The sequence below is a fragment of the Zootermopsis nevadensis genome, unplaced genomic scaffold (assembly GCF_977971745.1).
Source record: "Zootermopsis nevadensis isolate Lab colony 2312 unplaced genomic scaffold, Znev_1.0 Znev_ptg000017l, whole genome shotgun sequence".
Lineage (NCBI taxonomy): Eukaryota > Metazoa > Arthropoda > Insecta > Blattodea > Termopsidae > Zootermopsis > Zootermopsis nevadensis.
The window spans coordinates 10,404,714-10,432,084 of record NW_028259149.1 but is presented as its reverse complement, the minus strand read 5'-3'; the positions used below and the strand labels follow the sequence as shown (position 1 = coordinate 10,432,084).

The window sequence follows — 27,371 nt, the reverse complement described above, 5'->3', positions numbered from 1 at the left end:
TACAAAAAAAATTTATGTTCCTACGTCAAATTTAGAAAAAGAAATTATCTCTATTAATACATACACACACAGGTTCACAGTCTATAGCTTTATTCGACACGTGATATACTTATATGTAGAACTCTGTCATGGTCACGAAGATGGCAACCTGCTTCTCGAAGGTAGATTGCCTAGTCCATTTAGTAACTTTGTTAATTACATCATCATTAAGAATTGAATTGAATTGAATTAAAATGTTACTAAATACTAAGTTTTTAACAGCTATTTACAGAGATATTTGACATAATACAGTATTACAACAAAGTAATTACATCCAGGAATCATCATCATTATTGTATGTATTTAGAATAACTGAGAATTATTGTTTTCAGTCAATTCTTATACTCTGCAGGAGTGAGATAAATACTCTTTTAGTGCTGACTTAAATACTTTTATGTCATGATTTAAACTTTTTTGGTAGGAGGAAGATTACTAAATAATTTAATTCCAGTGTAGTAAAATTATTTTTCATTTTTTCTGAGGTTGGCTTTTGGCACATGAAGGTTATGTTTGCATCTTGTATTTATATTGTGTACATTTGAATTTATTTTGAACTTTTCCATGTTGTCCACTACAAATTACGATAATGAAAATAATAATTCACTGTCTACCCATAGAAAATTAAATTTCTTAAATAATTCCATGCAAGAGAAACTAGTTAAATATTTTGAAACCTTCGCTACGTTGCTGGATAACCAAAACTAATGTGATATTTTGAAGTCTACATTCGTTTGCTCCACAACCAAAAAACTAGTTGAATATTATAAAGTCTTCACTCGGTTGCTAGGCAACAAATACTAGTATAACACTCAGCATATTCAATAGACTGATAAGCAATGCAGACTTCTTTATTATTGAGAGTTATCGGTGACTGGACTTGCACTGTATATAATACCATCTCTAAACAAAATGAGGCCAGAGATCGAAGGTTGCCGATGGCGTTCTTTCATAGGCTGATGATTTGAGCCGGCTTATTACCATACAGTGGCCCATCACATATACTCCTCTTCCCAGAACAGAAGCTTTACGTTTGAGCAACAGAAGCAATATAACGGGTGAAAAACCAGTCGTCTTCTAGATTGAAAGTACGACTGATAGCGACGTGTGCAGCTTCAAAAGATCCGTCTAAACGGCAGATATCTAGCTACCTGAGAGAGAAAGCATATCGACCTATATGAGCCGACCCGAAACACAGTCCCAGGGGATATTAATGTGAGAGATCCTGCATCAATCACTGGACTTGATATTCACAGCAGATCAACCCTGGGCACACCAAGGACTCTAGCGCAGACTTCTAAATTTAAAATCTGTGTCAGTTTGCCTTCTATTCCGTCTTAAACGACGAACTATCTGTGCAAATGCTGGGATATCAGGCCACCTCCAAATATTCCACGACGGGAGACGGCTGTCTTCTGGGTTGTAGCGGCATGCAGACTGTTATAAGTTAACCATCGTTTACAAGCGATGAGTAATATACTCATCACCCTGATAATGAAGGCAGCAAGGACCTTTGAGACACTGGTAATCTTCTACCAGACTACATACACGGCACAACAACCCAGAAGACAACCATCTTCATAGTTGCTTTAAAATCTGCATGAAATTTTCTAAAGCTATGAATTTTAACAGTCCGCCAAATCACTAAGCATACCCCAGTAATGAAGCCGCTGAAAGAAAGATCCGATTGGTTTCTGCTATGAACAGTAAAGGAAAATTATATCTGGGTTACGTGAGTTCTTTGTCCCTCACGACCAGACCTCTCGGTGTAATAACCAAGTACACGAACTGAAATCGAAATTGGATGGTGAAACTATTCTCAAAAGTGGTGATGAAAATTGGACCAAATGTCTCACTTTGCACACTATGCCTGGTTACGATCTCCTGACCACAGATCTCTCAAACATGTAAATAGTTGAAAAGTTAATAAGCTCGGAAACGGCTACCACGACAGGTTTTTCTCAGTACTCCAGGCAAATAATGGGATAGTATCTTCAACTGGGCTACAACCACTTCCTTCCACATAATTTCAAATTAATTAATCATCCCATTATTCGACGCTACATAGTGTGAGCTACTGACAGCGTTATTAAACAAAAATAAATAAATAAAATTGAAAATTAATGAAAGCAAACAACGAGACTACTGAATGTGAAAAGCAACATTCAAGTTATCTTCATACAGCTGGTATTGCTACGCTAGTTTACACTACAGAAAGATAGAAATACGATAAAGACGGATGATGAATGGTTTCCAGAACTCGCCAGTGCTGCACGTAACGCCTGCGAACACTTGTTCGTGTTTGTGTCCACACACAAGGGCAAGAGTAGTTGCCTAACATCACGGCGTCGTAGAAAGTGAGACGTGTGGTCATGTCGAGTTTCGGCTCTCTTCAAAAGTTTTTCCAGTTGGATAAGGCAAATATGACAAAACTTCAGGACTTTCTGTTTGCCCTCTTAAATTAACAACGAGAAAACGTGCCAGAAGTTAAATGTCCTTTCTCCTGATCGCGTATCACAGCCCTGGAGATAAAAGCATTCCCTTGTTTTAAGTAGTTCTGCATTGGAAACGCATCAGGCAGATAACTTCTGCAGCCCATCAATGATTACCCCAGGCACGTAACTTTCTGATTTTAAAAATAACCAATACAATCACAAGAGATACGAAGGTTCGACACCGCTAATTTGAAGCTAGTTTCACTTTCCGAAAACCAGTCTTAATACTGTCATCTCATCTCCCTTTCGCTAATTCAATTGGCCGTTTCCCAACAAGTTTCGCTACTAAAATTTTGTTAGTAGATTTTGGATTCCGAAGTATTCGACTGTAGGTCTTTAAAATCCCATGAACTCTCTGTAAAGAACTCCTTAAAAATCAAAATTTCGAAATTACTTTTAGTTGTTAGTGGCAAAACGTTCATTTTGTTGGATTTAAAGTTTTCACAGCGGTGAGACTGAAGATTGCTGTCTTCTGGGTTGTTGATGAATTCATCGTCCTGATGACGGAGGCAGTATGACCTCCGAAACGTTGGTAAACATCGACCAGACTACACTGCACAAGAACCCAGAAGACAGAAATCTTCAATGTTAATTTTCTCTATAGGCTTGCTTATGAGCTACATATTTGAAGCAAGACCATGCATTTCTCATATTTCCCATGCATGTTACATGTCCCGCCCACCTTACGCTTCTTTATCTAATCAACTTCACAGTATCATATGTGCATTACACGCAATGAAGATCCTCATTACGTAATTACTATCCTGGAGAGTACAAGAAGAAATTGGAGAGACCTCATGCAACAACTAATCAGACACATTGCTCATGCGCAGTACGATTTCAAGTTAATTAAAAGCAAACAACCACTACGCTTTCGATATTATTATCAGGACGATACCAAACGTGACCAACCACCCCGCCATCATGTGGCGTAGAGGTCGAGGATATAAAGCTCCATGGATTTTTTTTCCTCTGCTCTAGTAAACGTGAGTGAATAGCTTCAACCGCTTTGCTCTTGATACACAAGGATAGGTGGCTGGATGGGTCCCAGTGATAATGAAGAAAAAATCCCGTCACCGAACTCCGACCACTCAGCCCTTGCTCCAATTACTTCTGTTAAGAGAAGTTTACGCCATTCATTTACCTTCAAGAGGCAAGCCTCGCTAAGGAACAATCAACCATTCTGGCTGGTAATTAATAAGACAGGATCTTTACTAAGACTCATTAAGGCGAAGCCTGTAAACACACAAAGTACACCTTGCCTTTGTAACGAACCCATTTTCCCCGTACAAATTCAATCAGCCAAGAAATTCCCCGCGTTTATAGAACCCAGCAGTTAAGGACAGCCCGCCATTGGATACCATTCTAAGCCAGCTTAATCCAGTTTACAACTTCACAACCTATTTCTCCAAGACATGATTTTATATTAACTCATTACCCTGTCTACACCCATGTTTCCCAAGAGATTCTTTCCCTGGGATTTTCCACCCACAAGTTATATTCATTTATTGCTTACACACTTCCACCTTTCTCTTCTTTATAGCCCGAAACCATCGTACCAGTTATATGTTTAATAAAATATTTACACGTGTCCTTTGTCATGGCTCAAAGTCGGCGGGTTAGTAGAACTTGACTTTAACAGTTTATGCAAAATAACTTTCGAATAAAATCTGTACGCACGGCTACAATTTAAGCCCCTCAGATTTCACATATGTAAGTGGAGAGTTTCTGACTAAAATTACATATGCATTTCTCACATCACCCAAAAGTACCACGTGTCCCACCCATCTTTATTTGCTGTTTATCTGATACACGAAGTTTTGTGAAGAGCGCATATTAAGACGTTCCTCGCCATTAGATTTTCCCCATCTTCGTATTAGCTCCTCCTCTGTTTTAAGATAAAATTACAGAATTCACTTGTACGGTAAATGCAGTTTATACATAAAACGTGGCACAGCACAGATCTTGGGCTACCAAATGTTTGCCGGTTACCACGTCTAGTGTAGTGACAACACGTGGATCAAAACTAGTGGTACTCTCGATGTTCATGTTCTACGACTTCACGACTAACTTCGTGATTAGATTACTCTGGTCATGTACATGAAACTCAGCTCTGGGAAAATTGCACCAAATGGGTGTAAATGTACACAGTCCAGATGCTGGGAAGTAGCACCGGTCTCCAGTTCAAGGCCGACAGAATCCCGTCCTTCTGTCAACACCTGCCAAACGACTACGACCGCAAAGGGGTTCGGATTCATCGTCCATCATTTTCATCTTTTGCATCATCTAATCTAGGGAGTATCATGGACACTGAAGTCTTTCTAACCTTCCTTCAGACTTCGGCTATCCTGACTGACTTGTATATCTTCTCTCACACGGACTGCTGACCAGTGCCTTAAAATAGACCACGACCACTTCTGTCCGCGCCGTTCTCGATACGTCATATCACCATTTCTAATTCTACATTGCACAAAATCGGTAGCTGATACTGCGTCATTAAACAGCCGACTAATCATGCATAATTTCGTTGTAGTGTAACGATTCCAAGACATTCCAGGAATGAAAACACAAGTCTGTCTCATGAAAAAGGGAATTTGTATACCAAATTTAAATTCTTCTATTATGGTCAGGGCGAATATTTGCCTTCGTCGCTAGGAAAATAAAATCATATACTATGTTAACCAAAGACATTACCGACTAAGGAAATGGAGCAGCGATCTACAATCTAATGTCAATGGGAAATAATTCTCCTTATTTGCTACCCTCCACCCCACTACTTCTAACGGATCTCGAGCGTACTGATTCACCCCTACTACAGCAGTCTGCAGTTCACAGGCCCCCTAACCGGCTACGCCCTCATTCCCTCACACGCACAAACCCGCTTTCTTCTAAAATAGGTCTACGAGAGACAAGTCAAATGAAACCCCACGTCGTTCGTCTCTGTATGTTCGAAATTATTCGACGGATTCCGATTACAGTTGGTATGATGAGTCTAACTAACTGACTAGATGGCTTACGGAACCAGAAGGTTCATCACCAAATTAACCAAAGCCCTCCACCGGACCCTGTCCTGGGCCAACAAAATCCAGTTTCCTTCAACTCCTATCTCCCATAGATCCCGCCTGACATTATCCTCCCATCTATGTCTAGGTCTCCCCAGCGGTCTCTTCCCCTCAGGCTTCCCAACCAATACCCGGTGCACACCTCTTGTCCCATTCATGCGCGCTACATGCCCAGCCCATCTCATTCTTCTCAACTTAATCACCCTGACAATAAAGAGGGACTAGCCTCTGGCAAAACTTCTGTGTTCCTCTTTATTGTATTTATATCGTCACCCAATAAATTAACATCATCAGCATATGCCAATAGCTGATGTGTCCCATTCAATTGAAAACCCTCCTGCCTGTCTTGGACTTTCCTATTCTAGCGCAAAGTGTATGTCGAGTCTACACTAAAAAAAACAACGAGCGAATGAGTCCTTAGAGTGTTTTTTTCTGTTTAGGTGCATACAGTCGGCACAGTGGACATGACCTTATCTTCAGATCCGGCAACGCTTTTGATGGTGCATGCTTAACCGACACTGTTATTACAAAGGTTATTTTTGCGAACTAAATTGGATTTATTAAAATATTGTATTATGTATTACGTAAAAAATATGGGCTAATTACATATGTACCGAGATACGTCCCAAAATATTATGTATTGGAAGCAGGCTATAAAACAAATTAAAGTTAATGAAACACAAGCAAATACATCATGATGAGTTACTGGTAATATTGTCATACTCACGTGTGCAGATGCCTTCGGAGTTGGCAGCCAGTACCGCTTTGCCTGTAGCATGAGCACCCACGACGCACTCCAACCCCTCAGCACAGGAGCCGTAGAAACCATAAGGTCCGCCACACGGTTCATTCTCCACCCGGGCACAAACCCGGCAGCATCCGCATGGGTCCCAGACGGTACCCCCACCGGGGCAATCGCTGTCACTCAATTCCTCGCACTCCAAAGGACTGCAGACGCAACTAAATCCCAACACGAAACGCACAGAAAAAAACAAGAGGGCAGTAACCAACACTTCAGCCCCACGCATTGCTGCAGAATATCTAATACAGCTCGTCCATATTTGACCACACGCTCTCTCCCCACAAAGTAGTTTTATGTATGAGTTTCAGTCCAGGGTCCTCGGCCTTTTATTGCATATTAATCTGATTTTCACATGACTGTAACAATACAGATAAATAATCTAAAAATACACGCACAAAAACACACGATCACGCTTTAGGTCATGATGCTCCATACTGAAACACGTGTTCTCTGAAGCAGAATGAATCTTCACCCGAAAAGCCAAGGAAGTTGTTCTGTTTCTGCTGCAGTTGTCTGCTATCTTATTTTGTAGTGACTCAAAGGCCACCGAAACTCAAGCCGTCAGTTAAATAGTACACTGGCTTGGTAGAATAAAACAATACATATATGAAAGTTACGATAAAAATCTTCCTTGTAATTTCTTTATGAGAAATGTTCTATGGCTTTATGGTGACAATTCACAAAACACAGGTTCAAATAACCATACTTTCTGTAACACAAAACGGCGTAATTAAAGAATAAAGCACACTGATACTGCAGCAAAAATACTGACTTCGTAATCTAGCATAGTGACATCTAATGTCATTCTTCTCAGTCTCACCACGTAGCATGCATAGCCACCAGTTTAACAAAGCGCCACCTACACAACCACAGCGTCGCTGGCACCGCGCCGACTGCCAATGCAACCCAGCGTCTTCCCGTCACATGGCCAAACACTGCAGCGCTGCCAATAGGTTCTCGATAAATTACCTAGTAACCATGCTACTTGGGAACAAAAATTTTCACTGAATTAACATTTATGAAGGAAGTAGCGCGGAAATGCGCTTCATTACTCCGAATAACTGACAAAATTTTACGTCACAACCACTGCTTTTAATAGTCTTCTTTTGCAAAGAAATACTGATTAAGACAGCAAAGCCAGAAGTCTGGTATACAAACGATTGGATGCTTTCAAGACACAAATAAAAGTGCCTGACTGACAGTGATAATTTTCTCTCCAGAAGCTGGTTGAATTGGGACTTTAATGTAAATGTACGCATGTAATGTTGATAATGACGACGGTCATCTGTTACAAATTCATGCAATTTGTCCACTTTTAGTAGTTCCATAATCTGGATTGTTGTTGTGGCTGATGTATGGTCTGTGCCTACATGTTGAGGGGTAAATGTAGGATTCCATATTTTGATGGGACATTGAGTGAAGGGAATTTCAATTTTGTCCCCAATACGATAAAATTGAAGGTGATGATGGCTGGAAAAGAGGACGTACAGTTTAGCATGGTGTCCAAACCTTTAATATGTAATATCTGCTATTGCTCACAAATCAAAGTTAAAACTTTGCTGGCGTTAAATCAATAAGAAGATACAGAAAAATACATACTTAACCTGGCTGGTCTCAAAATTAGATAATTTCATATGAGATCAAAACCATTGTGATACCTACTATTCCCCATAGTTGACAAGAGGTTAAAACCATATTTAGAGAATGGTTGCTTCTTTTCAGTTCAGTCTTCTAGTCTCTCACAAAATACATAAATATTAAAATATACAAAAAACATTTTTACCTGTTGTTTTGTATGGATGTGAAACTTAGACTTTCACCATAAGGGGAAAACTTCGGAGAATATTTTAACCTAAAGGACAGGAAGGAACAAAAGACTGGAAAGAAACTGCATGAGGAGCTTCATGATTTGTACTTTTCACCAACTATTATTTGGAAAGATGAAATGGTCAATTATCCAAAAGTTGCAGGAAAATTCTGCATCCCTGCTATGTTTGCAAGTTGTAACGTTATAAAAAGAGTTTTATGCATGAAATGTATATACATGTACAATCTGCATCTGTACCAAATTTCATGTTATGTTTCTAGCAGGAAGATTTGATTAGTTACTGCTATCAGATAGCTTTGCATTCCTGCCATGCTGTTGCAGAACATTCTGTGAATAAACTAGCTTATCAGCACTGTATTTATTGAAACTCTGACATGAAACGGCACTAACATCACTTTGAAATGAGAAGCTCATACCTTTGAAATGTTGCTAATACTTATGTTTGGGAATTAAGAAGTAGGGAGGTAGAATGGACTCCACTGGCATGACAGTCATATTAGTTTCAAGAACAGTAAATGTATTAGTTCATTTTAAATGATTAGGAAGAACAAATATATATAAGCACATACAGACAGGGTGATATCATAAGTTGAGTAAACATCTGCAATTTGTTATCATAATTCTCCTTTCTCATGATTATAACATGGTATATTTCCCAGCCTTTTAACAGTACATATTTATTTAAAATGCATTAACTTGCAATTTTATAGGTTATGTACACAGAATATCAACTCAGTGCACACATTATTCAACAGTGAAGTCTCAAACATACAACAGTGTCATATTCATAAGCCAAAGGTTATTGTCTTCATTCAGTAATGGCATAATGTGTAGTTAAATATATTCAGTATCATTCAATGAAGTAAAGAAATATCTCATTATTATGTGAGCAATTTATGTACAAGCTTCTGCCTTTCTCTTACATAACTTGTAATGATATGCTATCTTAAGTAGAAGATTATGGATTCAGTTCCTGGCCTGTATGAAAACTGTCAATTGTACGAAATGATCATGGAATAATGTGCCAGTACGTAACACAACACATCTTTTTGATTTTTACAATACACACATTCAAATATATATTTATTATTCAAGTCTATACACAAACTTTTAAATTGTTGATGTTAAAATTTAAAATTCACCATTAATATTCTGCGCCATTCATCGTTATCTCGATGTTACAATATTGCGCTATATATTACTACATGTTTCAATGTCATAGCATCATCTTCAGGTTTTTATCTTTAAAACTATTCTATATTTATTAATGCACGCTTTTCATTGATTGTAGATTGTAGATTACTGTTGTGGGTGTTCCTTTGATCTTCTTATTATTTTGCATATTATGTTGCGTATTATGTTATTTGTTCATTATTCAAGAGTTTGATGTGCAGTGTGTCCCCGTCTGATCAGGTGAATGTCATATATATGCAACATAATATGCAAAATAATAAGAAGATCAAAGGAACACCCACAACAGTAATCTACAATCTACAATCAATGAAAAGCGTGCATTAATAAATATAGAATAGTTTTAAAGATAAAAACCTGAAGATGATGCTATGACATTGAAACATGTAGTAATATATAGCGCAATATTGTAACATCGAGATAACGATGAATGGCGCAGAATATTAATGGTGAATTTTAAATTTTAACATCAACAATTTAAAAGTTTGTGTATAGACTTGAATAATAAATACATATTTGAATTTTGAACACAAACATGACGCATCTAAACTATAAATACACACATTACTAACTTTCTGAAAAATTTCATTTCTAAACAGCTGATAAAATTGGCAAAACTTATAACAGTCACCTTGATACTGAACAATACCTGAAAATATGTAAAGCTGAGTACATATCTCCTTTTTAGACACATTCATAAGAATATTTTGCATAAATTTGCCTATCAGCTCTACGATATCTATCTGTCCATCTCTCTGAATGTAACACCATGAGAACAAATGAATGGAAGCTTTCCTAAAATTTGTTGCTAGTGCATTGCAAATTTGGTTAAAATTGGACAATAACAGGCACTTTACATGGATATCTTGCATGCTTTTTTGCACATAGAAGTACTGAATTGGAAATACCCACTTGGAGAATTCCATGGTCAGTAGCAAAAGTCAAAGGTTAATTCTGCAGAACAAATCATAATTGTGAAGCTAAATGTACATTTAATTAACTTCATATTTAAAAAGAATAAATTGATATATTTTCACTTCATTCCAGCAAATGAAATAATTACTCTGTCATGATATGCATTACAGATGATTTTCTTTCCTGAATTCTTTCGTAACGTATAAAAATGAACACACATTCTTCCAGGCATTCACATGTTTCATTTTAAAAAGAACTTAACAGATATTGATTAAATTTGATATTGGGGATCTACATTAAAAGCTCTTGAATGAATTTAATTTTGGCCCACATTGGTCCAATACAAACATTACATAAAACCCAAATGGTGTTTGCCAGTTTTCTTAAAAATAGTTCACAGTATCAACAACTGGTACACTGTATAAAATATTGATCTCAATGAACTATACCACTTTTAATGTGAACCGCTTTATAGTGTAATGTGTATTCATTAAAGAAATAGAGTGAAAAACAACTTACTTCTGTTAAGTGTCCCATCTTTGCTATGTACTAATTAACTAAATCTCTAGCAATAGATTTAACACTGCTAATAAAAAAGCCTACCATTGGACACGATCCTAAGCTAATTCCATCCAGTTCACATATTCATAACCTATATCTTTAAGATTTATCTTAATGTTGTGCAATTTTCTCACCAAAAGAATTCAAAGTTCTATACAATGTGGTTTCCATATAGTCAGTTATCTTTGCAACAACAGATTTGTAACTGCGGTAAATTTATGTTAAGACCAATTTGTAAAGAATTTGGAAACATTCCATAAAGTACACATTAGTTCCTGAGACAGTTATGTAGAATTGTAAGAATGACAAATGTCAGTGACAATAAAACTTTAAACATGAAATCTCAACTATGAATTCCAAAAAATCTATTCAATGAAGTATATGTTTATAATCATATGAATTCTCTTTATATAAATGTGTACTTTGTAAAAGTATCCAAACATTAAATGAACTGTCTCTAGTTAATCATACTAGTGGCCCCTTTGTTTGTCGCAGTCTCCCACTGAATAAAGTAATATTACACACAGGTTTTTGAACATCTAATACAGTTGTTTACATAACCCTACTACATGATTGCACATTGTTTTATAGTATATTCAGGAAACTTTAATAAGTATGCTGACAGAAACAGCAAGGTTGTAACTAAAATAACATCTTGAATTTTTATACTTGCACATAAGCACAATTTCCTTTTTTCTGACACTTTATAACTAACTTCATTATCTTAGCAAGCACAACCAAAGAAATTATAATGCATAATAGCTGCATATTTCCCAGCCACTGTTTACAGTTGCTGTTGAATTCACTAGACTATATGAACTAGTATAAACATCTTCACATTCCATTCACACTGATACTGAACATCACAGCTGAGTGGTTAGCATTCCTGCTTCACATTTGGGAGTTTCTAGGTTCATATCTTGGCCCAGACAATGGCTATCCTACCTGATTTTTCATGGTTTTACTCAATCCCTCCAGATAAATAATGAGGTAATACCTCAAATTAGGCCATAACTTGCTTCCTTCTACATTCTTACCAGTTTATCATTAATTAATCATCCTCTCATTTGACAATATACAGTATGAGTTATTGACAGTGTTACAAAATAAAACACATTCAAACTGATGAGACATTCATAATCTGGTCATCGTGGTTTCAGGCAATACTGTTTAAGACTCTCAGTAGTGTAGCATAATTTAAATCAAACATTTTCAAATCTTTACATCAGGTAACCAGTTCTTGCAACAAGGAATACTTAATTTAATAGACATGAAACAAATTATTTTCATGATATGGTATTACTAAAATATCTGAAATTCCTCTTTCTGGCGTTCTAATGCTCCTGTCCTTATTAAAATTATCTTATATGATATTTCTATACAGGGCGCTCGTGTATAATGGAGGTATGTGCATTATGTTGCTTAATGTAAGTACGCTTGTACAGTATAGTTAATACAAATCAATTTCACCAAACAAAGTCCCTTCCTTCCAACCTTAGTTAGATACAGTTTTATCTGTGGATGATTCCAGTAAAGTGTGTTAGAGTGGGTTCCATCAAGTTCATTTCCTTGAATTTGCAGATCTTATTCTCTTGCAGCCCATGGTGTAAGTCATAAGTACATTATATATTGTCTAAATGAAGTAGGTTATATCTGATTATCAGCCATGGTATATAATTTAGATATGAGACTGAAACTTTGATGTGAAAATGATTTCTCTTTTCCATTTGGGATTCTAATAAATTCCTTGTTTGTAATACTTCATCCTGAATTCAGTAATGTAAATCTCATGGTTATCATCATCACCATGACCACCACAACCACCACATTTTTTATTAGAGCAAATTCATCCAGCACCCAGGGTAAGAATATATGGACATTAACAAACATCACATATGATAATTCTTGCAATGGATTCTGGCAGACTGGCAAAATGGTTCTGTGACAGAAAGGCAGTGATTTATCAAGAGACAGAAAGAGTAAAAGTAATGGAAACGTTTGGTTCTACAGACAGAAACGGGTGGATGTCCAGCTTGTAGCATGGTCATCAACATGTGTATGATGCCTTGTTTTGTTTACAGGCTTACAGAGATGACTTTTCAACTAGATTGAATATGTTTCTTATCATCTGCAACCATGGATTGTAAGCAGAATAGTTGCAAGAGAGTAACATAATGCACAAAGTATACTCTTTTGACTTCTGAATCAGAGTTCAAGGTGTCTCTTGTAAGGATATTAATATTAAATGGATTTTAAGGACTATTTGGCATGTTGTAGATTTTTAAACTGAGAAATATAAAAATACAAGTCTTTCTACACAACCAGAAAGTCATTGAGCTTTATTATAATTATAACTAGCATGAAGATTAAATTATAATACTAAATTATAAATATTTCTAAATCTACTTAATAAAATTAAATAAACCTTATCATATGATGTTCTATAACTGTATGCAGTCGAAGCATCATCATGTCTGCAGGAAGCATAATGCTACATTCACCCATTTAGTGAATGCAAGCATAGAAACAAAATGTTTATTTTATAGAATAAAATGAAGCAAGCGTAAATTAAAATTTTACCAGTTTCTTACAAATAATATAATTTAATATTGGGAGATAAATAAAAGTGCTTCAATTATAAGATAACTCCTTGCTACTAATGATAGAATAGTCAATTCATAACGTACTACATAATCACTTACAGTAATTTTATAAAATATTTAATTCTAGGTTTCCTTAAATTACTTCAATCATGCTCATAACTACGTTAACACAGCAATCCCAACTAAAAGACCAACTCAACTAAACAGCCCCATACATTTCAACTTATAAAAATAAATTGGCAGTTTACAATCAAATGATATTATATGTACAAAATGTGGGTAACAATTCTAATAATTCTCATATTTCTTGGAAGAATTCTTCAGCACGAAGACATACTCCAAAACAGGGAATGTTTTGGGTCAAAATTACTGTTCCTTAGAACAAGTGAACAGCCATGATACAGACATTATTATTTTCTTTGCTCATACAGCTATACATGTGTATCCTACTGAAACATCAACATAGTTTGTTTCTACTTTATCACATTTCTTACTTATTAATGAGAGTATATTATTAGGTTACATGGAACTTCACATCTGAAGAAATGTATGTTGTATGATATATTAATAATATCATTGGTCTGACATAAGTCATATGTCCAGGCTAAATCAGTACTAATTCAATGCAATAAATTGGTAGAAATAAAATAAAACAAAATAAAACAATTACATAGTGTTTTATAAGTGAGAGTCTTTGTGATGAAACATAGAGATAATTTTAATGGTAGTGCACGTTTCTTGGCACTTTTATAAAAAATATAATATATACCACTTTACATGGTACTGTTCTCAAAGTCAGTGGTGTGTCCATGATGTAATGACTGTTGGTATCCTAAACAGATAATTAAATCATTGGCCAGATGTAAATAAAAGAAGCCAAAATAACCAGGTCCCTTATACAGCAAACAATTTAACAGTTTGCAACATATTACGCTGATTCCAATAAATTAATAACTGTGTGTGATGTCTCTTCGAGTAAGTTCCTTACACCTGGGCAGGTTTCTCCTTACCAACCACCATCATGATCTTCTGCAGACAGCGGGTTACTGCTACTGCAAGAACAGAAACATATTGTCAGCTGTGAATGGCTCATCATGTATCAAAATAATGTTCTGGGAGATAAGATTTGTCACATTTATAAGTTTTTAGTCTATAAAATATTCAGTATTGTTTATTTTGTCCTTGCCTTTAAATAATACTGTATTAAGTTCATAAAATAGCTTAACGATTTACTGTATGTTGCTAAATTATATTCCATATTCTCGTATAACACCATTTTACTTTATTTTTATATATTTAAGTAACAATTTCAGAAAATCCATATTCAAATTTATTTTAGAATTGTTTGTACCCAGCACATACAGTTGTTCCATTCAACCCTGCATTTTATGCCACTTTTGTACACAACATTAACTCTCTGGATCATTTATTTATTCTTGAACTTCAAGACTTATCCGGGGCTGGATTAATGTCCTTGTAGCCCACAGACAATTGTGGATGAATTTTTATGGGTATTTGAATATCAATCGGTAAACTGGTGACCAAAATTATCTTGAATGATTTCTTTTCAGGTTGCAAAACGTTATATGTAACATTATAATATATTAGTCACATTTCAGCAGAAGCAAAGAATTTGCCTTTAAGTTTGAAAATGTTAAAAATTACTCTACTGATTCAACACAGATATTCAGACAGTTTGTTGTGCCTCTAAAGCAATGACTATACATATATTGATAATAGACAACATAAAACAATTAGATACCAGTAAGTTAAAGTCAAGTTCAGTATCATTGACAAACAAGTGTGACTGACTTCAAGCTGAGAGAATGAGATAAAAAGAGCAAAGACAAAAGCTTAAGCAGTTTTAAAGCACTGTGAAAGCAAGGTGTGCAAACACAGTACAAGTGCAAAATACTTAACTAGAATAACAAAGCAAGTCAAGTGGGAAACTGTGACACCAAATTCTTGCAGCACATATTGCAATGAATTTCAACTCTCTCGTCTTATGAAAAACTATGCCTGTCCATTTGTTATATTGCTGCATGACATACAAGCACATATACTTCTAAATTAATTTGCAATGTCAAGCTATGATTAATTTGAATGAAATACGATAAACATCTATTACGACTTGTGGCATGAGAATTAATCATGCGTGTACAAACTCAATAATTTTAAGTCTGAGTCATACTTCTAAAATTAATTACTGAAAATGAATTTATAGAAAACAACTACTTTGAGGTAATTCATTAACCAAGCGATAGTCAAGTACAGGCAGAGGAGAAAGGTGCTTGCTAAGGCAATCACAGTTTCCGTAACTTCCGACTGGCCATCTGATTAATGCACTTTCCTTCATTTGATTTTAATTCTTCTTGTCTAATCTGAGAGAAGCAGTGGAAATCAGACAGTGGTGGCTGCTCACATATACCTGTGTATCAAACCTATTCAGCTTAATCTGTCAGATTCTTCACTAATATGATACATTTTAGGGCAATGAAGTTTACGACTGAAGATTTCTGTCTTCTGGGTTGTTGCGCTGTGTAGTCTGGTCGATGTTAACATCGACCAGACTACATAGCGCAACAACCCAGAAGACAGAAATCTTCATATTCACTGCTGTGAAAACCTCAAATCTTACAAGTTTAAGACTATTAACAGATGCGTTTGTACATGTCAACAAATAAATTTCACAGGTCAAGTTGCAGTGAATCATTGGTTATCACACCACGATAATTTACGTGGTTACCATATTAATTTACATTTTCTGAAGATGGCTACTTAAAAACTAATTATTAAAAACTTGTCATTGCATAACAGCCTACTCAACTGCCAATAGTTTCACTCCTATCACACATGTTTACATCATTATAATGTTATTACTGTTCATGACAGAAATTTATAAACTAGCAAATTGTGGAATTTTCCAATGAAATTACACTGACAATTATATTCACAATTGATCAGTCAGTATCTACAGTCTTACATACGACACTGAACAGAGAAATTATGGGCACGAAAAGCTCCCTAACAGAATTTTGAACAAGTAGTTCTTTCATAACAACATATCTAAGGTGTTTTTCAGTATATAAAATTGCCACAAAGATTCAGATAATATTAACATCAGAAAGAAGCCACCACTGCCTTAAGATTTACAACATTCTAGTAATAAAGAAGTAAAACAGGCTTAAAAAAATAAACAAAACCTTTGTTTGGGGTCGTACAACCATCATTAACTTTTGCAGGCTGTGCGTGGCCACACCTGTAATGAGAACAAGATCACAATATCCATAGAAAATCATAATATAATTGAAATTAATTTAAATAAATCTTATTAAATTGATTCAATACTTATAATAAATAAGAAACACAGTAATAAAAGTTAATATACAAACTGAACTGTACATTTTCATCATGCAAAATAATTGTTATTGACAGTACAAGACATAAAACTGAAACCAGAAAGTCATTAAAAAATATAAATGTGACACAATTATGAATAATTTAATCATGAATTAAAGTGGAGTAAATAAATTCATAACTAAATTAAGTTTGAAAAGGTTATATAGGTAAGAAAACACTTATAGAAAGGATATAACAGCATACTTAGAGGGACTTTGGAATTACATATATAAAATTTAAGATCAAAAATGACCCAGATTGAGTTATGTTACCCAACTGAGTGATAGAGGTAAGTATGAACTAAGAAAGTAGAGAAAAAATTGAGACAAAGAGGAATTTGGGTGATTTCAACCAAGTGGCCCTTTAGTGGATGTGACACTGGCAGCAGAAAGAAAGGGGTTTAATTACTGAAAAATGTAAATTACAAGCTTAACAGTAACATTTTATTTCTACGTTTATACCAGGGAGATTCAAATTGTATGTGCAATAATGGAATATTTTTTATATGATTGGAAACAATATTGAGACCTCACCATAACTGTAGTTCAAGGTCAGATACTGACATGCTGCAAGTGTGCTTCAGTTGTACACTTTTGCTGAGTGAGCATAGTGTAAAAATGGCAACTACACTACAGGTTTGTACCAAGGATGAGCAATGTGTTTTGTGCATTTCATTTGTTGATGCAGATAGGTCAGGACATCCATATGCTTTGTTATGGCAAACAATTGTCCATACTGGGCAGTCAATTGTTATTAGAGTTTTGCCTCTTCCAATCCTTCAAACCACAATAAAAGCACTATAGCACACCACCATATGACATTAAACTACAGCATGACCAGGCCTCAGCAGCGTTAACAACTATAAAATGAAAACATTCCAATATTGTGGATACTCTCTGAATCAGCCTTGTATTAAAAACAGACTGTAAAACACTACACACAGATCTAAGAGTGACAAATGTCCTCTCTCTTGCACTAAATAGTATGTGAGTTTTTACCAAGTGCACGTTGAATGGGTTTGGGTTTCTTCCTCCAAGAGATGAAAATCAGGTACACTGGAACACTGGAGAAGATCATGAGGCAGCCATATCCTGGAATAAAAGTAATTACAGCAGTTGCACACTTGATGCATACATGCACGATCCAAGGTTTGGTAATGTGCAATGTATTTACCCCTCACACGATACATTTGTTGTTGCAATTCAAGACTTGCCTATCATCCATCAAGGTAAGTATAAGGATGACATTAACTAACTCACTCCATGCAGCAGCCCTTCATGAGAAGCTGAACAAGAAGCTCAGATAGTTAAGGTATTTTCCATTTTTATGGAACCTGAAGGTTCATTACTGCATTTACAAAAGCATGCCTCAGGCATCAGTTGAATCCAGTTCACACATTTAAACACTATCTCTTTTACAATGCCCATCCATCTATACCTAGATCTCCAAAGTACAGGAAAACATATGATCTTTTAATACAAATGTAATAAATAGAGCATATTTACACTGACCTGGGCATCTGTAGTAAAAGGCAAATACTCGATTTTTTACTAATGATGTGCATCCTGTGAGTCATGTTTGTAATTAGACTTGTGCTGAAACTGCCCCACAGAATTTCCTGAGCATGTGCTGACTCACAATGTGACAAGATATGATGTAATAATTATCTTTATAGAATAATTAATTTGTGAGTTTATTTTTAAGTAAACTCAAAATGCAAAATGTGTATGCTGTAAGAACATCAAGCAATAAAGTTGCTAATAACTTTAAATTCTTGTGAACATACGAAGTGTGGAACTTCCTATCACTTTAATGGTCATTTAGTAAACATTATAGTTCATTAGCTCTCCTGTTTTATATATCGGAGGTCTTGGGTTGAAATCTTGGCCCAGAAGCTGGCAATCCTGACTGAGGCTTTCTGTTGTTTCTATCAAACTCATGATAATGCATTAAAATAGATTCAACTGCTTTCTTCTACATCCATTCCTAAAAATCATCACATCATCTATTACATAACCTATACAAGACATAAATCATTGTATCAGCAAACTGTGAATAATTTACCTGTCTCTTTAGGGCTTGCTATCATGGGCACAATCGTCACAAACAGACTGGCAATGATGTAGACAATGGGGAAGACAAGATTCACTTTAATTGGTCTGGGCAGATTGGGTTGTGCCCACCGCAGCCAAGGAAGACAAAGTACAGCCACTCCGATGCTCAGCTGAAATATAAAGCATGTTGGCAGTAACCACATCCTAGCAAGAAAAAAAATCTGTTAGGCTCTTGAAGCTCCAGAATTTCTGTGCTGTCATTACCGTCATCTTTAGGAAGAAACATATGTAACTCCAATAGGTTGTGGGATATTAAGGTATTTCTCTTCAGAAACGCCTTGATGAAAGTAAAGTCAGAAAATAAAAAAGACTGCTTTGTGTAACAAATATATTCTTATATTCACATTTATATTTTCCATTCCTACAGATGATCATTTATATGACATAAAAGTTATTCAATTTCAGATATTCCTAAATTCTGGATGCTTCTTATTGTTCAGTTCAAAACCTGTTACCATTCTATAAACTTTCAAAACACTAGAGTTCAGAACATAAAAAATAGTTTTGCCATTCATTTTGTATTAGTATGATGGGATGGGCATGTAACCTGTGTTGCAGGCACACTTCAATACTTCAATATGCAACCTACCCTTGATTGTGATTAAGTTTTAAAATGGGTATTATATGTGATACTGTGGCTTTACCAAGGTGTTTGTATTGATACTCTTATGAGAATGCTAGTACTGCAGTTGGCCTGATCATGTTTGCCTAGAACTTCCCTTGTTATTGTTTATTCTGAAAACATGCAACCTTTTAATGACTATAAATACATACATAAACTCTACAACAAATATCTTACCCATGTGGCAAATCCCACGTAGTTAATGAGGGCAAAAATGTCGGAAACGGAGAGATACAACAGAGACAGTAGAGCCTGTAAAATGAACAACCACCAATATATATATATATATATATATATATGTTCTTGCCATACTGACAGTCATTACATTACATCTCCTTTAGAATATGGACCATGAAAATGAGTGTCACAATATCATTACCTACAGCCCTAGACAGAAACTGCATAGTTATTCATAGTTCTTTTATATTTTGAAAATTATAACCATTTCTAACAATGATACCTGTCACCATACTCATCTAAAAGAAAATATATATTGAATTACACTAAAATGGTTGCATTTCTATTCTTATGATAACATGAAATTTCACTTCTTCATTCCATATTTTCTAATTCTAAAGCAAAGTTGTAACAGTTTAACAGTATTATATTTGAGAGAAACAACACACACCATACAGAGAACAGCTGGAGTTGGAGTAAGTTTCTTAATCTGGATCATTGTTAGAATCTCTGGCATCTGCCCTTCACATGCCCCAGCATAGAATAGTCTGAAAACAAAGACATACCCACGTGTAGTGCATAACAGGTCAGGTCAGGTCAAAGATGATATGCAGCTCTTATATGTACCAAATGTCATATTTCTCAAAATATGCAACCTGGAATATATGTCTCTTGAAAACCATTTTCTGAATAAACATTGCAGTAACAGCATTGGATTTGCTGCACAGGAACTCTGACTATTTAACAGATTCTGTTCGTTATTCCTGCAAATAGACCCAACATCTTTTTCTATTAAAATGTATTCTCCCCTTATCTTCATTTCAGTAAAAGAAGCAAGGAGTCTCCTGATCGTGTCTCAGCAGTGACACACACCATACCCAGACATGCATGCACGAGCATTATAAAATTTGTTACTACTGTTCCTGTTGTTAGTTCTAAACCAAGGTTTTAAATTATTTATGTAAGCAGAATACATAATATAAAATTGTTAGATTTACATAGATGTATCATTTTACTTCAAATGTTCTGCATAAACCAACCAGATCAGGACATTCACAAAACAAATCTACGTTCATTTTTACCCAAATTTTGGCTTCAGTAAAGTTATTTTGACAATGTTTTTATTGTAACTATTGGTTTCCTCTTCTTTCTAGTTCATCAGTGACTCCATTTTTTGTATTGGCATACAGCTCACTTCATTTTGGTGCTTACCTTGATGAGGTTAGAAGTATTCCATTGACAGCTCCAAATGTTGACAGTGCCACAAACACAGGTATGATCCAAGCCATGTAGCCATACAAACGGTTAGCAAACGTCTGTGAAATAACAAAGACAGCTTATTTTACTCTTGACAGTGACAGCGAAGATGCAGCTCCGGTTAGTGTTATCATGTATAAAATGGTACAAGATCATTCTCAACACCAAAGTCACTTGTAGGAATAAAGTACTCATCATTCCTTACCACAGCAACCGCCTCTGAACCCAAGACCTCGTTGACGGACAGTGTCGTGTAGAATGCCACATTCGTCATGACATACACAACAGTTACCAGAGTGCAAGAGATGGCAATAGCACGGGGCAGATTCCTGATTGGGTCTTTCAGCTCTTCAATGATGAAATTGAGGTAGTTCCTGCAACGTGTGACATAATGAAACAAGAGTGGAAAGGTGCAAGGTGCACATTGTCAAAATGCACGACTGGCTTTGATGTTAACTCATTCTATATAAATAAATCTACTGCTGTTAAACAGATGGCACAGATATCACACAGAAATTAGACAACAATTTTCCTTTTATTTTGCTACCCATAAAATACATTAAGAATCAGAAAAAAAATTAATTATTAATGAGAGATATTTTTTACATTACATATCAATATTTTGTACAGAAAGAAAATTTTCAGGTACACTCACAACTAAATGATTATAAAATGTGCCTAACAGCTTTACCATGTACTCCACCAGCATGTAACAACAATAAAACTATCGAAGTTCAGAACTTTACATTAACTTGTGCTAATAACGCTGTCTCTTCCAATACAGTTATGCAACTTTTTATAAAGAGGCAAAAAATGTCCAATATTTTTATATTCAGCCTCTTCAATAACAGTAACTTATAGCATAAGTGATGATGTAAGTACATGAATATATTACATGTTTTTTACAAATATAATTTACTGACAGACATGAGTTCCCCATATTCATGTTACATACTTCATGTAAGAAATGCACACAAATGAAAAATAATGAGGAATAAATGGTTTATTTTAAGTTACCTAAATTTATCTCAAATTAAATTAAGTAACACAAGTTACCACAATCGGAAATCACCTGTATGAAACAAAAATTAATAACAAACTGACAAATTCATGATATCGTGAACAAACCTAAAAAAAGTATAATGTAGAAAGTTAGGATGCCAGAAAACCTTTCAAAAATGCCTGCGATACTTTCAACCCTGACTGCTAGTTTAAAATTAAATAAGTTTCTTACCAGCCATTGTATGCAAACAAACCAGAGTAGAAAGACAGGGCGATCTTCGTCACATCCGCATTTGTATTTTCGAACGTGAAATATTCCGTGTGTCCTAAAACACAAAGACATGGAAGTCACCTATCAACATAGTGTGGAGTGTCTGGAAGAATGTTAAAACACTCTTACAGTGGCATTACGAAGATGCATTTTGTCTGCTACGTAAATGTTATAAACAACAGTTATATTTTTAATATCAGCAGACAACAATCATCCTGATATTTGAAACTATATAATTTTATACTTGATGAAGCGTCGATAAATAGGGCAGAATTAGGGCTTCAATCTGGAGAACGAACGTTTCCTTTGGAATCATATAGTGCGCTGATTAAATCTGAAATTATAACATAGCAATGGTGCGAAACAATTTTAGGTAATAACTGCAACATGTTCAAACCATGCAAAATTGTTATCAGAATATATCAAAGGAAGACACCAATTTTTTGACCAGCTAAAGTACTATCAGATTCTCAATAATGTAAGACTCTGCTCCATGGAATTAATTAAAGCAACAGACAACTCTACTTTCTCATTATTCTTCCGCCTCCTTTCCTGACCCTTCCACTCCTTTGAGCTGTAGTAACTAAATTTTCATACCGACACTTAACGCGTTGTTATTCAAAAAACTTGGAATCTGACTTGCGCGTGAATCCTAGTGATGCGGCAGCCCTTCCAACGCATCTGTAAGGTGGGTTGCCAGGCACGTAGGCGTTTCACTATAATATATTGCCTGCAATATTCTTTCTTCACCTAACGGATTAGCAAAGCAGTAACATGTCTGTCAGGTGGTTAGCGGACAGCGTGTTCGGATTTCTGCTCTGATGCCGAATAACGTAAATTCTTAGGAGTTTCTGGTGAGTCCCTTGCAGAAAAATATTAGAACACTACCTTAAAACAGGCCACGACCACTTCCGTCCATCAATCTCCTGCAGTTTCATTGCCATAGTTCATTTCGGCTCGATTTGTAATGAACCGTAGGTCACGAATAGATGATGAATAAAAATCAGTCTTTACTTGTCCACTATAACCTAATTTTTAAAACACAGCTCTAACATTTTTTTCTAAAATTGCTGCTCGAACAAAAGCTGACACGTGACAAAATATAGATTTCATTACGATTAGCATATTTTATTTGAAACAATTTGCTTGTTATGTATATTTAACAAATACAAGAAAAAATCATTTCTGACTCTTTGCGTCTCCTTGATATGACTACTCTGTTAGTTAATAAGTTACCACCTATTTCCTTTCTAGCTCTCTGTTTCAGTTTATTATCGCAGTTCTGAGAAACGACAGAAATCGGATCTTCATCCCAACGGCTTGTAAGCCCATTATGTTCTATCGGCAATGAAATGAGAGCTGATCTTATAATAGGATATCGCGTGATGGCACAAGACATATAACGGCGCTGAAATTATACACTAAAGTTAAAAAAGAAATGTAATAGTAATAGCCAATGCGTGTCCTGCCTATTTCGTCTTCCTTAATTTCTACATTGTAATGTTTGGCAAAAAGAACAAATCACGTACAAAGTACAGACGTTTACATATGCAGCTGAACAACGCCAATGAGAACAGCAGACACCAAATACTGAAACAGAATGTTGGCGAGGAAACTTCCTGGAAAGCGATCACTTGAAGGAACGAAGAAAAGATGCGGGTATAACGTTATGGAAATGGATCAGGTAATTGTGGCTATTCGAGACGCGCGACTCTCCAGGAGACAGTTAGCCACTGCACTGGGTACTTCCCGACCGCAAAGGTTACTTACTACGCAATGAGATTACTCGTGTTGCAGCCGGAGGTTCCAACCGCTGGATATCCGGAAACACAAACTATGAAAAAGTGACACGCAAATTTACGCAGGAAGCCACAAGCAAACCTCACACTCATGTTCAAAAACAGAGCTGGGGTTTGTCAGAAACGTCTGTTCCCGAGACTAAAGCGCAAAAAACAATTAAATATGGCATCTGTTAAACGAAATCTTTTAACGAAGAAGTGAAAATAAATAAACGATAACTTAATTTTCGTCGTTTGGCACTGCAGTCCCTTCAATTAATCCTAAAAGGAACGTTTAAGTCACATATGGGGAAGAATTTAGCTCGATCAAGACAAATATATCTGCATAAAAACTTTGAAGGGACACCGGAAAATGACATAAAGAACTGTTTCTGTGTTCCAATACACAATTCCAAGGCTATGCATGCAATAGCTACAGTATTGTTTACACCTCAGAAGTTCCCATGGAAAGCCATGTTAGTATTTCTTAATTGTGAGATGAAAATTATTAAGACTACATGATAATCTTATAGATTTTTACTAAATTAGGTCAATTAGTCTATAAAATTAACGTCTGGGTAGATAGACGCATGGGTGTGATGTAAATAACAAGACTTCAATTTATAGAATCACCAAACTCACCATTGAAGAGCTGCACCAAGCCGGTGATGATAATGATGAACAGCGCAAGCAGTTTGGCGTACGTGAATACGTCCTGTACTCTAGTAGCCCATTTGACGTCCCAACAGTTGACAAACGTCAGGACCACTGTAACACACACAATTTCTTCTGCATTGAGAGAATTCAAAATGCCTCTCCGTCCTCACGCTCCGCTTCCGAAAATGTCTATGTTGGTCTTCTGGGTAATAACACCACGTGGGCTTCTAGGCAGATACCAGAATTTTGGGACATACTGCCTCTACCTTCAGTCCTGAAGATGGGAGACAGCATGATCCTCTGAAACGCTGGTACCAGAAAACCAACAATAACATCTTCACCGCTGTGATAACTACAAATCACATTTCTAGAGATGCTAGAACTTTGCCTCAGTGAGATGAGACTGGCTTCGTCCCCAGCAGCAGTCATCGAAATGTTGACATCATCACTGTCGGTTTAACACTTTACAACCCAGTGTTAACTATATATATATATATATATATACCACATGCTTTAACAGCCAACAATTCTGTATTAATCGGTTTGATATGATTCTCAGAGTAAACAGCTATTATTTCTTTAAACTGCATCAACCATTTCATTTTCATAAGCGTTACAGTGCGTTTTCTTTAAGGTACGGACTGAATTTTAAATATTAACCTATTAAGAGAGCTTCGGTCTGAAACGGTTAATTTAAAACATCCTGAATTCATGCTTAGGCCATTTTTACTGCCTGTACCCGTTCGTTAGAAAGCCAACCGGTCAAAGAAGTCGGGTCTGTCTCTTTTAGATGGCGAAGAAACTAATTGAAACCCCTAAAGATGTCCATAGCCGGAAATGGATAATAGAGTTCCACATAATGAAGGCTGTAATAGGACCATTGTGGACATGAAAGAGGGCCATATCGTCCTCTGCAGACGCTTCCACCCGCCCAGATACTGAATTTAATGGAATGTGGTGCTTATTACAGAGTTTGTTTCTTGAAATTGTCACTTTCAAGTGAAATCAACACAAAACCTTTATGAGCGTACCTGAACGATTAAAGGAAACTGTCCAACTGCTTATGTTACTCCGACACGTGTTAATGCTACGGTTAACAACGTAACAGATTCAACATTAAAAGTTGCAGTTAATTATATCGAGTTTCGAACGTTGAGCCTGAAGGCCAACAGTCTGTCTGCAGAACTTTCGTGCTTTCCTACTTTTTAATCGAATATATTGAATGACGTCACCTCATTACTTAAACTTGCAGCAGAGTACTGCAGGGGCTGTGTTCGATCCCAGGCCGTACGCGCACCTAGACTACAACAGTTACAGCTGAGGGCTTAGAAAGAAGCAGCCTAACTAACTATTTTGACTACAGATAGACAGGGTAAACCACGAAACGTTGTGGTCAGGTGAATCGTAGGCCTCCTTAATGCGAAACTGGGATTACTTTAGTGCGTAAGTTACCGACATCTAGTGATATTTGCATTATTGTATTACCTCTTCTGCACGCATTGAAATTAAATGCAACTGATATTTTCCTCTTACTTTCTGTTTTATTTATTTCGACTTATATCTTCATTTTTGTGTATTTTCTCTCTCGTTATTTTTCTTTCTTTGCTTGTCTCTCCCTTTTTGTCTTTCTTCCTATTTTTCTCTACATTTTCATTTATTTCCTAAACAAAGGAACAGACGATATAATATTCAACATAAATAAATACGTCTTCAGAATACTACAAAACTCCCGGTAGCCCGCGTAATTTCCTTGTTCACATGACCTTGAATCTTGATAACATTTTTCCGCGAATGAATATCGGAATTGTTAAAAAAAACTTGCTGACCTTCTCACTCCACGTTTCAACGCATTCGGTAATTCCATAGAGCAATGCAGAATGTAATAAATAATTCTGCTCATAGCAGACCTATTTCTCTCTAAATCGTTTATTAGCATTTATTTTATCAGAGTTCACAGTTTGTACTTTTCATAAAAAAATATTAGTGTGTTCAAATCAAGGACGATGTCGCCATATGGGCTGGATTAACCTGGGGCAGTCAAATGACGGGGTCTTGTGAACACAGTAATGAACGTCCGGGTTATAAAAGGCCGTAAATATCTTGTCGAGTTGAGTGCTAATTAGATTATCAATAAACGTGTTCTGTGGAGTTGGGTTATTTACAAGGATCTACTGGTGGAAAACCGCAATCCAAGAGGGATTCTAATCCGTTTCTTTATTGACTCTTGTAATTCTCTGCGTCAAATCTAACAGACTTCGGCACAAGCGGCCGATTCCACTACCATTCATCAATTCATTTATACATTCATTCTATGTTAGTCAATTATCATCACGAACATCAGAGAAGCAAATAACACCAGAAGCGAGACTTACAGCGAAGGACGCACGAACCAACAAAAAACACAGGATTCGTGGTGCAGTCTTCTTCAGATGCTGACAGTCACTCAGCTGGCCACGAAGTTACTGGACTTTTCAGAACACGAAGGTTCAACACTGCTAACATCAAAATTCGCCACTGGACACGATCCTGGGCCACGTTTCATCTTCAAAATCTATTTCTACGTGAACCATCTTCCACTTCTTTCGCTAACTTCCAAGTAGT

The 27,371-nt window shown here is 36.0% G+C and overlaps 2 protein-coding genes across 5 annotated transcripts in view; both read right to left on the bottom strand.

Moving 5' to 3' along the window:
* LOC110834027 (cysteine-rich motor neuron 1 protein) overlaps window positions 1-7,287 on the bottom strand; it is a 370,078-nt gene extending 362,791 nt beyond the window's left edge. For both annotated transcript variants that reach the window (XR_002544451.2, XM_022072762.2), the window contains exon 1: window positions 6,321-7,287. Coding sequence is in view for 1 of the 2 variants with exons in the window: in XM_022072762.2 (XP_021928454.1) it covers window positions 6,321-6,621 (301 nt within the window). In the remaining variant the exon portion in view is untranslated. The remainder of the gene's footprint in view (window positions 1-6,320) is intronic.
* Window positions 7,288-8,719: 1,432 nt separating this feature from the next.
* LOC110833994 (Y+L amino acid transporter 2) overlaps window positions 8,720-27,371 on the bottom strand; it is a 30,720-nt gene continuing 12,068 nt past the window's right edge. The window contains exons 3-12 of one of the 3 annotated variants that reach the window (XM_022072673.2): window positions 24,756-24,881; window positions 22,297-22,390; window positions 21,268-21,436; window positions 21,018-21,121; window positions 20,257-20,353; window positions 19,806-19,880; window positions 18,957-19,116; window positions 17,891-17,983; window positions 16,697-16,752; window positions 8,720-14,542 (exon numbers count right to left, since the gene is read on the bottom strand). In XM_022072673.2, coding sequence (XP_021928365.1) covers window positions 14,537-14,542; window positions 16,697-16,752; window positions 17,891-17,983; window positions 18,957-19,116; window positions 19,806-19,880; window positions 20,257-20,353; window positions 21,018-21,121; window positions 21,268-21,436; window positions 22,297-22,390; window positions 24,756-24,881 — 980 coding nt within the window. In that variant the 3' untranslated portion in view covers window positions 8,720-14,536. Of the gene's footprint in view, window positions 14,546-16,696; window positions 16,753-17,890; window positions 17,984-18,956; window positions 19,117-19,805; window positions 19,881-20,256; window positions 20,354-21,017; window positions 21,122-21,267; window positions 21,437-22,296; window positions 22,391-24,755; window positions 24,882-27,371 lie in introns of all 3 variants that reach the window. The other 2 variants (XM_022072674.2, XM_087350399.1) reach the window with 2 other exon arrangements.